At 41.4% G+C, this 17,598-nt stretch overlaps 1 protein-coding gene across 3 annotated transcripts in view; it reads left to right on the forward strand.

The window, feature by feature from the left end:
- Window positions 1–17,598, forward strand: part of DERL1 (derlin 1) — a 52,600-nt gene that overhangs the window by 9,352 nt on the left and 25,650 nt on the right. For all 3 annotated transcript variants that reach the window (XM_033933342.1, XM_033933344.1, XM_033933343.1), the window contains exons 3-5: window positions 4,435–4,499; window positions 10,612–10,638; window positions 13,907–14,002. In XM_033933342.1, the coding sequence (XP_033789233.1) occupies window positions 4,435–4,499; window positions 10,612–10,638; window positions 13,907–14,002 (188 nt within the window). The remainder of the gene's footprint in view (window positions 1–4,434; window positions 4,500–10,611; window positions 10,639–13,906; window positions 14,003–17,598) is intronic.

Below are 17,598 nucleotides of genomic sequence, written 5' to 3' on the forward strand. Positions count from 1 at the left end.
GCGGTGAATAATGTAGAGCCCTTGTGAACTCCAATTTTGGTGGTCCTGGATTTTTTGCAGGAGGGACTTTAGAAAAGGCTGTCGGTAGGTTCTCTGAAAGTGCATATAGTAGATCTTTCCTGTTTCCAAACTCAGGGGGGATGAGGCTCCTTGGCAGCTCACTGAGATGTTGCCCAGCTCATTAAAGAGGCTTTGTGGTTGCACCCTCCGGTGCATTCCCCTTTCCCTTAACCTTAACATTGTGTTGCATTGTCTCAGTACTGCTTCGTATGAGCCCTTTTGGGAGGTTTCCCTTTTGTCTCTTACAGACAAGACAGTGTTCCTGGTGGCGATAACATCGGTGAGATGGGTTCCGAGTTACAAGCTCTTTCCTGCAGGGTTCGTTAGGATCATGGAAGCAGTCCTCTCTTTATGCACAGTTCTGTCCTTACCGAAAATAGTCTTGTCCTTCCACGTCAATCAGGAAGTCCATTTGCAGGGGTGTCAAAGTCCCTCCTCAAGGACCGCAATCCAGTCAGGTTTTCCCCAATGAATATGTATGAGATCTATTAGCATACAATGAAAGCAGTGCATGCAAATAGATCTCATGCATATTCATTGGGGAAATCCTGAAAACCCGACTGGATTGCAGCCCTTGAGGAAGGACTTTGACACCCCTGCTCTAGCGGGAAGGTGTGAAGTGATGTTTTCTTTGCTTATGAAATTCTTGACCGCTTAGGGTTGAAGATTTTTATTGGTTAGACTTAGATAGATGGAATTACAATAGTCTAGTCTGGAAAGAATGATTGATTGTACAAGGAAAGCAAAATGTTATTGGTGGAAGCAGGATCTCACTTTCTTCAACATGTGAAGACTAAAAAACATTTTTTTACCAGAGAGTTGGATGATCATTATTGGAAAGTGTAGAGTCAATCAATAATGATGCCCAAAACTTTGCTTGAGAATTCGATCTGCAGTGTGGGACCAGAAGGTAGTGGAATGAGCGTGGGTAACTGATCTAATTTTGGGCCAAGCCAGAGTAGTTTTGTTTTGGACCCATTCAGCTTCATTTGTACAGAGAGGGCCCAGGATTGGAGTTTCGTTATGCAAGCTGTTATATTTTCGGTGAGGTTAGTGAGGTTCAAAACTTATCTCAAGAAGGACAAAGATGTCATCTGCATATGTAAATAGAGTTTCAAAGGGAGATAGATGGAAGAATTTCATAGAAGACATATAAATGTTGAAAAGAAGAGGGGACAGAGGTGATCTCTGGGGAACACCACATAATGGTCTTCAAGGAGAAGACATGGTTCCATTCATGTTAACAGTGTAAGAGCGGGATCGTAAAAATTTCAAGAACCAGTCTAAGACTGTGGAATCAATGCCTATCTCAGAAAGTTGGTAAATTAGGATATCGTGGTGGACAACATCAAAGGCCGCAGATAGATCAAATTGTAGTAGGATAGCAAACTTATTACGAGATTGAAGTTGTTGGATCTTTGAGATTAAAGAGGCCAGCAGGGATTCAGTGCTAATTGGATCTAAAGCCATATTGGCAAGGATTTTTTTGTATTAATTTTTTTTGTATTAAAAACTATATATTCAGGTATAAGATAGAACATTACATAGCATGGATTAAGAAATATATACTGCACATTCTGTATAAATACATAAAATTTGAAATAAGAATTTGTTTTGGAATTCTGTTGCTTTTGAATTCTGAAATCTTGTTTGTGACCATCGAGTAACATCACACTGTTATAATAATACATTCATAGCCGCCAGCCATTTACACTTGTCTGTTAAAATCAAGAGTTAACAGTACAACAAACATTAACTTTCCACTTTTTTTTTTTTTTTCCCTTTATATCCAGAACAGTTAATAACTATAACAATGCCTAAAAGATACAAAGACCATAGAATTTTATTTGACACTTGGAAAACATTGAGATATATCAGTAATCTATCACCAGAACCTATTGCTAAATCTCTAAATCAATCAATATGGATAAACTCCAGGATCAGAATTGGCGGATTTAAAATCGTCTGGAAACAATGGATAAATGCAGGAATAAGAACATTGAATGATGTCATATCAGAAGGATCACTGCTTAGTTTTTCACAATTGCAAAATAAATTTGGATTAAATAAAACACAATATTTTAAATGGATGCAATTGAAGCAGGCCATTCAGGTAGGGTTCCCTGAATGGAAAAATCTAAATAATCAATATAGTCTACAGGTTCTATGTTTCCAGGCGGATTTTTTGGGTCACCAAGCCGCAAAATGGTACAAATTGATATACGGATTTTTAAATAAAAAAAAGAAAACAGGTCTTAGGGATATTTGGAGTATTGAGATTGGTCAGACAATTTCTGAATCTCAATGGCCACGATTTTGGTCCTGGAGATTAAGATCTACAAAGTCAGCATCTATGAATCAAACATGGTTGTTCTTATTACATAGAGTATTCTGGACCCCAACGCGCCTGCAAAAAATAGATAGTACTAGATCTAATAGATGCTGGCATTGTAAATTGGAAATAGGGACGTTAGATCATTTAATCTTTTTCTGTCCCTATGTAAACGCATTTTGGAATTCAATTTGGCCCCAAATTAATAAGTTACTAGAGAATCACGTAGGACTCTCATATGACACCATATTATTTGGCACTGCAATGAGAACTAAGAGTCCGATTTCAGCAAATAATAATAAGCTATTACTAATACTAACAGGAGTCGCCATGCAACAAATTACTCAAAATTGGAAAGATTATACCAAATTAAATTATACGTTCTGGTGGAATTCTGTCTGTCATATTTATAAAATGGAAAAAATATTAGCGTTACAACAGGGAAATCTTCTTAATTTCAAGAAAATTTGGCAACCATTGACAAATTATTCTAATGATTAGTTTCTTAGCACAATGATAAAAATTATATATGAATGGGGTGGGATTTGATTAATTAATGGAAACATATTATATAAAAAGGGGGAGGGATTTATATTTTATATGTTATTGTATAATCTTTATCATATTATATTTTAAATACTATGAATTATTAATGATAATATTTTGGATATGTAATAATTAACAATATATTGTATGATTCAAATATTGTAAGAATGGAAAATTTATAAATAAAAATTTAAAAAAAAAAAACTTTCCACTTTTATGTACAGTAAGGAAGAAGTTAAAATCAAAATAAGTTATGACTTTATCATTCAAAGGAGTTTAAGAACATAAGAAGTTGCCTCCGCTGAGGCAGACCAGAGGTCCATCTCGCCCAGCAGTCCGCTCCCGCGGCGGCCCATCAGGCCCATTGCCTGAGCAGTGGTCCCAGACTATCCCTATGACCTACCTCTACTCCTATCTGTACCCCTCAATTCCTTTATCCTCTAGGAACCTATCCAAACCTTAGTACAAGGAAGAGCTTCTAATCGTCAAATATTTTTGAAAGGCGTAGGAAGGAGTTTGAGTAGGGATGCACCAGTGGGGAAAGTGAATGTTGGAACTCAAAACAGTTTGGAACTGGCAGCAGCAGCAGCTACAAGTTTCAAACAAATTCACAAATGTACTGCAAACATTTTCGTGAATACTTAATGTAGATACTCTAAACTAGACCTATTTGTGGGTCTTAGACTGCAGTTCTAGATTTTCTGTAGCATTTGCATCAAGTACAACTTGGAGCCAATGATTGAGAACCCCTTTTAATCTCTTTCCTGCCCTCTAATCCCACCGATAGTATCAACCTTTCAACTTCAGAGGAAACAGTGGATGTTTGCCTCTGAGGTTTTCCCACAACTCCTTTAGGCTGTTTTACTAAGGGCTCCTTTTACTAAGATGCGCTAGCGTTTTTAGCGCACACAGGATATTACCGCACGCTATACCACGCACTACGCGGCTAGAACACCAGCTCAATGCTGGTGTTAAGGTCTAGCGCGTGCGGCAATTCAGCACGCTATTCTGCGTGTTAATGCCCTAACGCAGCTTAGTAAAAGGAGCCCTAAATCTTCGTCTGTTGGGAAGAGAAGAGCCATAGCAAATCAGGCCTTTAATGTGCTGTTGCAATGTGCTGGCAAGAGCATTCAACCAGCACCCCGCCCCTTCCCAAGTATTTTGTTAGAAGAATAGAAAACTCCAGCCCTCTTCCTCCCCAATAGCTACTCAAGAAGCAGTTGCCCCTTTTCGCCTATTAGGGACTCCAGGCTTTGATTTGTTACCTATTCTACCTCCCCGTCTTGCTCAGTGAGAATGAGACCAATGTGAGACTTCTTGGCACCAAGTAGAAAATGACTGACTTTTTTTTTTTTTTTTAAATTGCTGTTAGCAGTAACAATTATTTCAGGCACAGAAATCTGGGGTGCCGTGATACAATTTCTAGGGCACCAAGGCAGCCTGACATCCATGATATGTCAAACTGTGCATTGATGTCCATTGTTTGTTTGTTTCAGGTGCTTTTGATGGAAGGCCTGCAGATTATATGTTTATGCTTCTCTTCAATTGGATTTGCATTGTTGTATCCTTTCACCTCTGCAATTGAGCATTGTTGGCATACTCTGATTTCTTTTCATTTGGGGATGTCCTCTGTTTTTGATTCTGCAGCAAAATTCTCATGGACTGATTTGAAAACTACATGGCCTGGTCTTTCTCCTTGCATAGAGGAGAAATGTGTGCCAGAAAAATCTACCATTCTTAATTAATAGCTAATTCTGTTGCAAAGACTTAGGATTCTGTACTGAAGCTGTTGTCCTCTTATAGTCGCAAACCTTGCAGAAGGGTGTCACTCATACCTTTCAACTTCTTCCCTTCACCAATGGAGAAAAGCTCCCTTTTCAGTTTTTCCTTATGCGAGCAGACTGAGATGATGTGTTCTGCTCTGCTCTGCTTTGTTTTGGTTATTTTTGGGTATTTTTGTCTGTTTTTTTTTTTTTTCTGCATGGCTTCACAGACCTGTGAAGGCGAGCTGCTGCTTGTAGGCCAATCTCTTGGAGTATCTGTGGAGCCAGCCTGCTCTGTGGTCCATCAAGAGCTCTGGGTTTGTTCCCCTGGGAGCTTGCTCACCTGCTAATTTATCAGAGGCTTGAGCACAGGCTGTGTAGCCCCTCTGTAACAACCCTCCAGATATCGGAGCTGTCTGCAAATTTCCCCCAATGCTCCATGTGGATTTTCAGGGTTCAGAGTTCTTTGTCAGAGTCCTTCTGATCGGCAGCCAGAAGATTTCCAGTGGCACAGGCAGGCTGCTGCAAGCTAACAGGCACCAGAAGTCACAGTGAGTACTCCCATAATTCCCTATGGGGAAAATCAGGGGGGTTTGTAAAAGGTAGATCCAAGGGTTTCTGGGATTAGAGTTAGGTTCCCTTGCCTCCAAAAACCTTTTCTGATGTTTTTTTGTTTTTCAGGAAAGCTGCCATGGGCCGTTTTTGGTGTAAATTTACCGGTGGAGGCCAGCTTGGATTGTTATCAATCTTTTTTTACAAAAGGTTTTTTTCTGCCTGAAAACCCCTTGTTTTGACCAGGGATCATCTGCAGTGGATTCCCCAGGCCAGTCTGCCACTATTTCGTGCCTCTTTTGTGCAGCTTTGTTGGCAGACAAGCAGCCATGTTGCACATGCCGTAGGGCATGGGAAGAAGGGCCGGGAGCTTCAGGCTCACCTCCTTAGAGTCCTCCAGGGTGGGAGAACCCCCAAAAGCCTGGCTTTCAGGAAGAGATCCCATTCAGAAGCCGCATGTAATGAGGATGTGAAATGCAAGCGTGTGGAGGTGGCGAGGTCCAACTACTCGCAATGTCTGTATGTTTATGTCCCCATCTGCAAAAGCTTGTCGCTATAAAAGATTTTTAGATAAGACTTTCGCTTTCCAGTTAGGAAAAATGAATTCCTGGTTAAGTCCTCTGATTTCTCAAACTCAATCATATCAGGCCTTTAGAAAGTTATTGAAAACCTATTTGTTTGATAAATTTGTATCATGATTATTCTCTTGACTTTGTTTACATGTATGCTTCACTGATTGTACAGTTCTTCTTGATTGTTAACTACCCGGAACTTATGGTTGGACGGTATACAAGAATAAAGTTTATTATTATTAACTACCATAATCAGGGGTCCTTTGGGCCTGCTAATCAGGAGTTTTCAGACTTTCACAGTCTCTTGAGGAAAGCTGATATGACTGGCATGGGGAGCGCTGCACTGCCTGTAAACACGCTGTTTCCAATTCAGGGACAGTTACGTCCCCAGCAGGCTTCCCCCGCCTTGGTACAAGTCGTCTCCAAGCATCAGTGGCCATTCAGAGCAGGACTGGGAGGAATGGAAGTCTCTTTTCATGCCATATTATTTCAAGGATCCACTGTGTCCTTAGATGATTTAGGGTCCCTGTCTGAAACCAGAGGTCAGGAGACTGTGATTTGAAATTGGACCCTCAACAGCCGTCCACCTCCCAGTGTTATGTTATGAGTAGTGCAAACAATTGGGCTACCTTTTTCCTTCACATCTGGACATCACCTCATTTGTCACCGACCAATGGGAGTCCCCCAGAAGGTTCCCTAAAGGTGGCAAAAGCTATGTCCAGGCTTTATCCTACGGTTCCGGACTTTTAAGAGCCATTTTCGCAGTCGAAGGTGGATTCCGTGGTAGTTCAAGTGACTAACCCCTTCTTCTACGAAACTGCGCTAGCAGTTTCTAGCGCGGGGAGCCACATTGAATGGCCTGCGCTGCTCCCGACGCTCATAGGAACTCGGTGAGCATCGGGAGCAGCGCGGGCCATTCAGCTCAGCTCTCTGTGCTGAGAGGCTATGCTGATGACACCAAACTGTTCAAAGTTGTTAAAATGCATGTGGATTGTGAAAAATTGCAGGCAGACCTTAGGAATTGAAAGACTGGATGTCCAAGTGGCAGATGAAATTTAATGTGGACAAATATAAAGAATAACCCAAATCACAGTTACCGGATGCTAGGGTCCATCTTGGAGGTTAGCGTCCAAGAAAAAGATCTGGGTGTCATTGTAGACAATACGATGAAACCTTCCGCCCAATGTGCAGCGGCGGCCAGAAAAGCAAACAGGATGCTAGGAATTATTAAATAAGGGATAGTTAACAAGACTAAATGTTATAATGCCCCTTTATCGCTCCATGGTGCAACCTAACCTGGAGTACTGCGTTCAATTCTGGTTTCGTTATCTCAAGAAAGATATAGTGGCACTAGAAAAGGAAGGTTCAAAGAAGAGTGACTGAGATGTTAAAGGGGATGGAACTCCTCTCGTATGAGGAAAGACTAAAAAGGTTAGGGCTCTTCAGCTTGGAAAAGAGATGCCTGGGTGGAGTAGAATGGGTACAAGTGGATCGATTTTTTACTCTTGTCAAAAATTATAAAGACTAGGGGACACTTGAAGTTACAAGGAAATACTTTTAAAACCTCTAGGAGAAAATATTTAAGCTCTGGAATGCATTGCCAGAGGTTGTAGTAAGAGCAGATGTCCAAACTTTCTTAAAACCAGCTAGGCCAGGGGTAGGGAACTCCGGTCCTCGAGAGCTGTATTCTAGTCGGGTTTTCAGGATTTCCCCAATGAATATGCATGAGATCTATGTGCATGCACTGCTTTCGATGCATATTCATTGGGGGAATCCTGAAAACCCGACTGGAATACGGCTCTCGAGGACCGGAGCGCCCTACCCCTGAGCTAGGCTAACTTCCAGGAGGAAAAGTCCATAGTCTTATTGAGAAAGACATGGGAGAAGCCACTACTTGTCCTGGATCGGTAGCATGGAATGTTGCTACTCCTTGGGTTTTTGGCCAGGTACTAGGGACCTGGATTGGCCACCATGAGAATGGGCTACTGGGCTTGATGGACCATTGGTCTGACCCAGTAAGGCTATTATATTCTTAAGGATGTTGTAGGATCGCAAAGTGGATATTGTTCTTAAGACAGTTTTAAGTGCTAGCTTTGGGCATCAAAACGACAGTGGCTGCCACCTTGCATGAACCTGTCGTACCAGGTTGCAGCATTGTCCTTTGGAGCTGGAGAACGTCTGTCCCCATTTGATTATGGAAGAAGTGGAGTAAGTGACCAATGCTCTTTGTGACATCATCAGTCATGAGTAATGTTTCATTTTACGCAGTTTCTGCCTGCCGGATGCTCTGGATTAGGCAGTGGGTGGGCAATTCAGCCTCCAAGACTACTCTAAACAGATTACCCTTTAACAGGCAGATGCTTTTTGGCATGGATGACCTTATGGCCCCGAAACACCAGCGTGGCAGTGGTCCTAAGCCACAAAGTCCTCCATCCCTCAAGACCCTAAGTTGCACAAGTAGGCAGCGGTCCTGAGCCACAAACTCCCTCACTCACTTCCTTACCTTAGTGTAGCCGGTCAGCAGGAGGCAGCCTCAAAAGAGGCTGCTCATGGCCCTTCCTAGCAGGGCCTTTCCTCTGATGCATCACTTGTGATACATCAGGGGAAAGGCCCTGCCAGGGCTGGCCGCAAGCAGCCTGTTTTAAAGCTGTTTCCTGCTAATCGGCTGCGCTTGGGTAAGGAAGGGAGCAAGGGGGTTCACGGCTCAGAATGCCACATGTTTCTGCCACTTTGGGGCTTGGGGGCAGAGTGCTTTGTGGTTCAGGACTGCTGCCACATTGGTGCTTCGGGGCAAGTGGGGGAAATTGAGAGTGTGTTAGACAAAGTTTCTAACAGACTCTCAATTAGCCAGAAAAACAGTTGTCTGGTATCCACCAATCCCATGGGTGTCGGATAACTGAGATTCTTACTGTATTATAGCTATTCTTTTCATCCTTTAGGGTCTTTATAGGTTAGTGTTTTTTGCATATAGCAGGTTAGTTCCTGGATAACCCTATATTCAAGTCCATGTTAATTATGGTATTAGTTTGTAGATATGATTTCTGAGGATTGTTTGTGTGTCTTTTTTATTATGTTTTTATAATATTATGCATGTAAATCATGTAAACTGTGGGGTTTTTTTTTCCAATTCTTTATTATTTTCAAAACTTACAGTAAGTGTAGCAATAAATACCACATTTTATACATCAATAACACATTTAATATTCCATTTATATCCATTTCAGAATTAATCCCCCCTCCCTCCTAAACAATCACAATGCAATCACATAACATTTCTATAATGAACCCCAATATATCTAAATTCATTAATCTAACAGACCCCCATCCTCCTCCCTCCCGGATGTGCATGAAAAGAATATTAGCCATTCAGAAAGGGAATTTTAAGAAATTTCAGGAGATTTGGGAGCCATTAGCAAAATACTGTAATGTTTAATTAATGTTTTTCCCTATGTCATTAAACTGTTTAGTTTTAAACGGTATAGAAATTTTTAAAATAAATAAATTATTGTTAATCATTGTTCTTTTGTCATGATTCACAGAGCAGAAAAGAAATATAGTTTGTCTTGGGTAAGTTCCCTGTGCCCCTCCTTCTCTTTTCTGTTTCATTGGGGTTTGATTGCTTTGGTTCTACCTGAAGAAAGAGCTATTCTCCACTGGTAAAGGGGAAGAATTGAAAGATCTTGGAATCATGGAAATGGGAACTTGTATACTACCTTTTTGTGACCATGGCATTTCAAATATGAGTGACGCCCTTCTGTAAGGTTTGCAATTATAGGAGGACAACAGCTTCAGTACAGGCTTCTTGTGGCTGACCCTATCAGGGCCTTCCCTCTGACATATCTGTCTACAGGAAGTGAGGCGGCAGAGAGAAGGCCCTGGCGGGTCCAGCCACAAGCATCCTGTTCACAGCACTGCCTCTGCGGGCTGACTGCCTCCACTGCTGCTTCCTTGGGAGGCCCACAGGTATGTCTGATCTCATGGGTGGGGTTGACCGGAGGGAGAGAGGCCAGACCCATGTAGGGAAGAAGGAGGGGGACAGAGGCAGAACAGAAGGTTTACACAGAATTCTGTGCAGTATGTGCAGAATTCACAAATTTTGCGGCGCAGAATTGCATCCGGCGTTAACCACAAAAGCACCAAGTTTGTATCCCTAGAACATGTAGGACAGGAGGCTGCTACAGAAAAGTCAAAGGATTGCAGGAGGCAGAAGCAGAAGATATGAAAAATCTTGGAGGCAAATGAGTAATGGGAATAGTTGTGATAATTTGCCCTGCCCTTTTTTGCCACTGTAACCCAGTACAAACATTTGAGCCATACTAACATTCTAGTTACATAATCATGTGCAATACTGGTGAGAGATCTATTGGTCAACAGTGAATGGTTGTAAGATGGGTGGTTATTCTGAAATGGAGAAGGTGGAAGTTGCTGAGATGTCATAAATTGGATTGCTACTATGGAGGGTGTGCAAAAGAATTAGAGATGAGTTCCAAAACCTGTTTCATAGATAAATTTATAATTTTTTAAAAAAATGAGTTGATACTGGAAACAAATTGCCTTTCTAAATAGCTGTAGGATGTGTGAAATTTTGCACTAAAAACACTTATTTGTAAAGTATCAAATATTAATTAAGGAATTTATGTATCTATTTTTGTTAGTTTTTCAAAATCTTGTATTTATCTAGAAAACAACTTTGTACTTAACAGGTTTTATAACTTGCCTAAAAACAAAAGAAAGCCAATAAAAACGATCCCCCCCAATAAGACTTTCTTTAACAATGCTTTTGTAGATAACTGGCTTGATAATGGACATGCAGGTAAGTTGTTTGGGATTTTTTTTTAACAAAAGATCTTTATAAAAGAGTTGATTTTCTTGCTTGCAGTACTTCTGTTGCACTATGTGACATTGTTTCAAGTTTTCATCATAAGAGCCTTATGGTGACTAATGATTAATTAGGCACTTTAGTCATTTTGTTATCCTGTTTTAATTGTTTCTTGGCTTTGGCAGGTGCTTTTCTGTTTACATTTCTTTATGCATAGCGACCCTGAGATTCATTTCATCATGTCTCTTACAAATGTACTTCACCTTTGGTGGTTTTGTTGAATTTTCCCTACTTGAAGGTAATTGGGTACCATGAAATTTAATGACAGAACTATATAGCTTTCTTAACGGTTACTGTGTACAGTGATACTTTGGTATTCATTTTCAAAAGAAAAAAAAATATTGAAAAAACATCATAAAGCGGCAGAAGTACATTTTCCTTGCAAAAAAGTCTGTTCCAATTTTCAAAACTCGGATTTGAGGATTTCTCTGCAATTCATCCAAATTTCAAGGGGGTGTGTTGGGGGCATATTTTGGATGGGACTTGGGCATTCCCAAAAGTTTAGATGTTTTTCTGCCATAATGGAACAAAACCAAAATGTCTAGGGTAAAAATTGAGATGTTTTTGTATAGACCTGTTTCAAACATGATTAAGTTACAAAATGGTGCCTTAAAAGAACAAGAGGGCATTCGGAAAAGTTGAAAGGGGACAGATTCAAAATGAATGCTAGGAAGTTCTTCTTTACCCAACGTGTGGTGGACACCTGGAATGCGCTTCCAGAGGGCGTAATAGGGCAAAGTACGGTACTGGGGTTCAAGAAAGGATTGGACAATTTTCTGCTGGAAAAGGGGATAGAGGGGTATAGATAGAGAATTACTGCACAGGTCCTGGACCTGTTGGGCCGCCGTGTGAGCGAACTGCTGGGCACGATGGACCTCAGGTCTGACCCAGCGGAGGCATTTCTTATGTTCTTATAACCACTAGAGATTAAGGCATGACGCCCCCCTTCCAAATGATTGACCGTGATAGTGCATACCAGGCTCTGTGGCAGCTTCAGATATGATGACCATTCCCATTAGCGCAGCAAGCAGGTTCCAGGTGTAGCAAGAGTGATAAGTGCAGTGGACTGGAGAGAAGGGGAGTCAGGGCCGGGAGTCAGGGCCATATCCCAGTCAGCTAGTACATTTCTGGTGGAAAGTGTGAGCCCTCCAAAACTCCTGGCTGTACCTAGATATAGTGACTCTTACAGGCTTTTGAGGGCTGTTGTATAGTATACAGTGAAGTACATTTTGTTTATTTGTTCCGGGGGGTCTCATAATACAATATAAGGGGCTTACTGTAAAAGTTACAGTGCTCCCCTGCAAATTCGTAGTCAGCGGTTCACGGTCCTGGTCATTCGCGGTATTTTCTGACTGCAATCCGCCGACCAGGAGAGGACAGTTGGAGAGGCAGGAGAGGGCAGCCAGAGCACCGGCGAGTGAAGGAGCTTTGACACGCAGCTCCTGATTGGTAAGGCCCGACTTTAATACAGGAAGAGGCGGTCAGAGCATACAATGAGTGATTTCCTTCACTCGCCGGTGCTCCAGCTGCTCTCTCCTGCCTCTCCCGCTGTCCTCTCCAGTCTCCCCCAAGAAAAACCGTATTCGCGGTTTTTCAAGATTCACGGGATTCCTAGATAGGAACCCCCGTGAATATCGTGGGACTACTGTATACCTACTATTACTATTTTATCATTTCTATAGTGCTGAAAGACTGGGACCTTTTATATGAAGTGCACTGCAGTAGTACCCCCTAGGCTGCCCCACTGCTCTGCTGGGATGTCTGTTTGGCATGTCTACTAAACATATTAGCCTCCAGACATCCCAATGACTTGTTTTTGTTCATTTCTCCCCAGGACACTTTTTTTTTTTTAAAATGGTATCTAAAATCTAAAAACGTCTAGAAAATTGTGATTTTCAAACCAGATATTTTACTGGTTCAAAAACCGCTCTATGCGTCGTTGCTCAAGTTTTGGACATTTTTCACATGTCTAAAATAGGACTTAGACGTTTTATCAAAAATGTCCCTCCATGTAGTTTGCTACTGCCTGCTATGTGGACTGTTGCCTAGTGATGGAGAAGCACAGCGTTTATCTGTCGCTAGAGGAAAGAGGTACCCCATAATTTAGACTATAAAACCCATACTTTGGAATTTGACAGTGACATCTAATGGTTTGAAATGTTGTCACAGTGGATTCAGGTTATTATCCGTTGAAGTCAATGATGTTTGAGTATCATTCCATTCAGACTTGTCTGTTCCCTTTCTGTGCCAGAAAAATACACAAACACAGATACACACTTGTATGCTGTTCCCTTTCCATGCCGGAAAAGCACACAGACAACACAGATACACACTTGTATGCAGAAGGGTTGAAAATGTTTCTAACCATGCTCCATGTGCTTTCCCCACTTGTTTTTGCTCCAACAGTTTCCTCACTTTTTTTTCTATTTCAGTTGGAACTGGCCTCCACGGGGGTCATAACATGAACCTTCACTTGTAGTTATCTGGGCTTTTATATCCCTCTGCCTCTCCTAAGTTACCTTAGCTATTGTAGGGACCATAGACTACAGCTTCCTCTGAAATCTGACACACAAGCATCCCAGGATTATTAAGTAGTGTTGCCATTGTGTGATGACTGAAACTCCTCACATGGGCTCCATGGCTTCAGTGGCTCACCTAAATAGTAGAAGCCAGCCTCAGGATCTATAGCACCACAATTGAACCAATAGATTATTTGGGGGAGTCATAACTGTTTAACCAAGGACAAGGGTAGTACTGTTGGTGGGAAGAGTCCTCCACTATTTTGTAGGTAAAGTGGCCGAGTACAACAGTTTTTATTTTAAAATGCAGGCAACCACTCTGAGTGGTTGATGTGGCAGACTGTCCTGGGGTCAGGAAGGGGAGAGTCACAGATGGGTAAAGTGAGATTTGGGCAGATGGATAAAGTGAGATTTGGGCATATGGAGGCTTGCCTAGGTTTGTACAGTGATTGACAAATTATAGCTTAGACCTATGTCTAATGTTTGTTCTGACTCATAGATAAAACCTCTGATCTGAGTTCTCCAATGCAGATGAAAGAAAGCACAGGAGAACTGTCTCGTGTCACTTAAAGATCAGACAGATTTTTTTCAGATAAGGTCAGCTTATTATATATTGTGGTCCTATACTGAGTGAAACTGGGCCTTTTTCTGAGACCTTATTGACTGTAAACATTGTTTTGCAGTTGCTTATGATTCCACTGATTATGTCGGTGCTATATGTATGGGCTCAGTTAAACAGAGATATGATCGTATCCTTTTGGTTTGGAACAAGATTTAAGGTAAGGTATATACATACCTTCAGTACTGTTCGTGAACTGTGCTGCTGTAGTTTAAAACTGTGGGCTGTGCATATCTTGATAAGTGAAAGCTAGGATAGTATTTAAAATTAATTATATGATATGGGCTGTCTAATGCATATGACTATTTCTTTTAAGTATATAATATTTTATAGAACCTTAGCATTTGGTGCAATTGTAAGACAAGTTTTGCTATACTGTTCCGGATTCTATACACAAGGTGTCCGATCCATAGTCGCGATCCAGTGTTTGCAGAAATCTAACAGTTTCCACACCATGTGCTTCTCCTACTGCTGAGAGAGACAGAGCCACCTACAGTTTAAATTTCTGCAAGCGATCCATGCAGAAGTCTTTGATCTGCTCTGCTTCTTTTTTGCAATTTCAAGTACGTTTTCAGTGGCTTAGGTGCCCAGTGACCCCTTGTGGTGAACTTTTGCTGGAGGAGAGGAAGCAGTTTTGCAGAGTCAGACTGGTGTTTCACAGAGAACCTTTGGGTGACCTGTGGAGCCAGCTTGCCATGTGCCACCATTTCCCTGAGAGCTAGCTTACCTTCTGACCATGTCAGAGATTTAAGGTATTGAGGCACAGGTTGTGGTTTTCCGCCCCTAGCCGCATGGAGAGGTTCCAAGGGGGCAGAAGTCTCAGTTGGGGGTCCGTCCAACTAGCAGTCCGAAGATCTTGAAGTTTGGTCTCTTTGGAGCTTTTCTGAGGCAGAAAATCCTTTTCTTCCATTCAGCTGCAGTGAAGAGAGCTGACAGGCAAGGCACTTCTGTGACTGTGAGTACACCTCCATTATTTCGTATGGAAGAATCGGGATGGTCTGTAAAATTGAATTTTAAGGGTTTCTGCGGGTAGGGTTCAGGTCTCCCACCTCCCCAGACCCCAAATTGCTATTTTTTATTTTTTATTTTCTGATTTTCTTTCTTTTTGCCGTTTTTGGTGTGAATTTGCTTGCGGTAGTCACCTTGAATTTTTATTGATCTTTTTTTTTTTCCAAAGCTTAAATTCTGCTTCAGTACCCCTTGATTTTGTTCCTTAGCCTCTATTCTGTTGAAATACATGCTTGAATTGTGAAACCCGGCCGCTGCCCCAGGGTATGCCTTTTCTCCGGAATTTGTTCAGCTCTTGTGGAGAATGTATTTTATGGACCCATCTCTTTTGATGTGGCAGGTGAGCATGTCTCTGGCTGAAAAGCAGGTAGCTATATTGCCAGATGTCCCTCTGCGGGGTTCTTCTATACTGGCTACCACAGATCTGAATTGATTTAGTTTGCACACAGATACTATTCCTGTCCTATCTCCTGACACTGTTTCCATCCTGGATGATTATTTATTTATTTGGTTTTGTAGCCCATCCTTTCATAAGAGCTCAGAACGATTTACATATTATAAATACATAATGTATCCAGTGGAGGCAAGACACAGTAGGTTTGTAGATACAAGCTCATATGGTATAGTGGTGGCATGAATACAGATGGTACAGTAAATAATAAGAGGAGGTAACAAGTTGATGAGTAGAATAACCTAGTAAGGAGTATGAGAGGCAACAAGGTTAGGGAGGAGAATAACAGTAGCTATAAGTTTCAGTTTTCATATAAATTGTTACAAATATATTTACACACTGTATATTCTCAAATATAAACCGAGGTGACCCCCCCAAAAGGAGAGAAAAAAAAAAAAAAAAATATATATATATATATATATATATAAAAAAAAAAAAAAAAAAGACTCGAATATAAACCGAGATTAGAAACTTGGGTGATCCTGGTGAGCCAGTCTATAAAGATTAGACATCCTTGCTATAAGTTTTAACACAATTTTTTTTAACATTAAATATTTTTTTAGTGTAAACCACACAACATTTACAATAACAGCAGTTTCAACAATATCTGTTTAGATAATCCTTCCCACCATAAACCTCCTGTTCCCTACCTCCCATCCCCAAGTTTTACTACTACTTGTGACCCAAACAGGCCACAGGTGGAGACAGGATGCTGGCTGGCTCAATGAACCTTAGTCTGATTCAGCCTGTATAGTCTATCCCTGACCTCCACTTAAACCCAGACCAAAAGGTCCACCCAGAGCTCGTAAAGGGGTAACTGGAAATGACCCTCTACTATGGCAGGCATCCCTATCATAGTGCTTTGCAATATCAGCAGCAGAAGGGGCCAGGATCAAAACATTACTGCTCATATTAAATATTTTACAATAAAAAAATTATGGCAAAGAGACCCCTGTATTTAAGTATATATCATTTTGTCATCAAGCTTTATTAAAGAAGCCTATATTGGTTGGTGCCTCAAAATTTCCAAGTAATAAGAGCTTTACCTTTCAGCGTTGAAGACATCTGCTGCTGACTCTGTATACTGATCTGGTGTCACTATCCTTCGTGCAGGGATGCACGCACCCCTTCCAGCCGCTATCCACAATGCATGCCCCTAAACCCCCGAGTCACTGACTTCCATATACCTGTTGATGCAGCCACCGCCACCAAAGATCTGCTAACCTCTATATACCCATGGGTTGTACTGCCTCTGATCTGCTGTATGTTGGACCGGACGGGACCTTGGGCATCTGTGCATGCTCAAGATCTTCCGGCTCCTGCCTTATCTGAGAATCTTATGTGAGTACAATTGTTAGCAATGGTAGGTTTCCATTGGGTGTTCTTTGCACACGGCAGGTTAGTTCTGCATTGTTCATGAATGTTCTTTGTGTTGCCTGTTTATTAATTCTGTTATGTCTTGCAGAAAAGAACAGACCTTATGTTTCTGGGGAGTTTTCCCCATGCCTCCTTCTTTTGTGGCTGCCTTGTTCAGTGTGGTGGCTTGGCTTTTTGATGTAACTGTAGGTGGCTCTGTCTCTCTCTCAGCAGTAGGAGGAGCACATGGTAAGAAAAGTGTTGGATTTCTGCAAACACTGGATCGCGGCTATGGATTGGACACCTTGCATATAGAATCCTCCAGGGGCTATCAGAAAGAAAATTACTGAAGGTAAGAACGTAATCTTTCATTCTATTGGGCCTGAATACTTCCTAGTTTACACATTTTGTTCCATGCATTTCTGCAATTGTGGATTTTCCAAAGACAAGAAGTTTACTATAGTCACACATGCAACATAGTCTTGGTCTTACTCAGCACAGAATGTCAGGATTGTTTTCAGAAGTTTTTAGTTAGGTCCAAATCTTTGCTGTCTTTACATGAGTTTCCGTGTTGCCAGGATCCTGAGATTCCCTTCTTTTCATTTTGGCCATTAGGACCATTTAGATATGTTTGTTTCTGTGGCTTAGCAAAAAGTTCAAAGCTGTCTTTATCCCAGGACCAGCAGGCACTATATTCTCATATGTGGGTGACATCATCCATGGAGCCCGGTATAGGCAGTGCTAAAGTATACTGTCACTTAAAAAAAATTTTTTAGTCTCAAGACTGCCTGTACCGCACATGTGCCGGTACTTTTCTGCCTGACGTTGGCTCATGGGACTATCAGTTCTTAGTTTTCCATGGAGCTAAGAAGCTGTGTTATTTGGAGTTCTTCCAGATCACCTAAAACTTCTATTTTTCTGCCTTCTCTCTTATTTTTAGT

Source organism: Geotrypetes seraphini, chromosome 2 (assembly GCF_902459505.1).
Source record: "Geotrypetes seraphini chromosome 2, aGeoSer1.1, whole genome shotgun sequence".
Taxonomy (NCBI): Eukaryota; Metazoa; Chordata; class Amphibia; order Gymnophiona; family Dermophiidae; genus Geotrypetes; species Geotrypetes seraphini.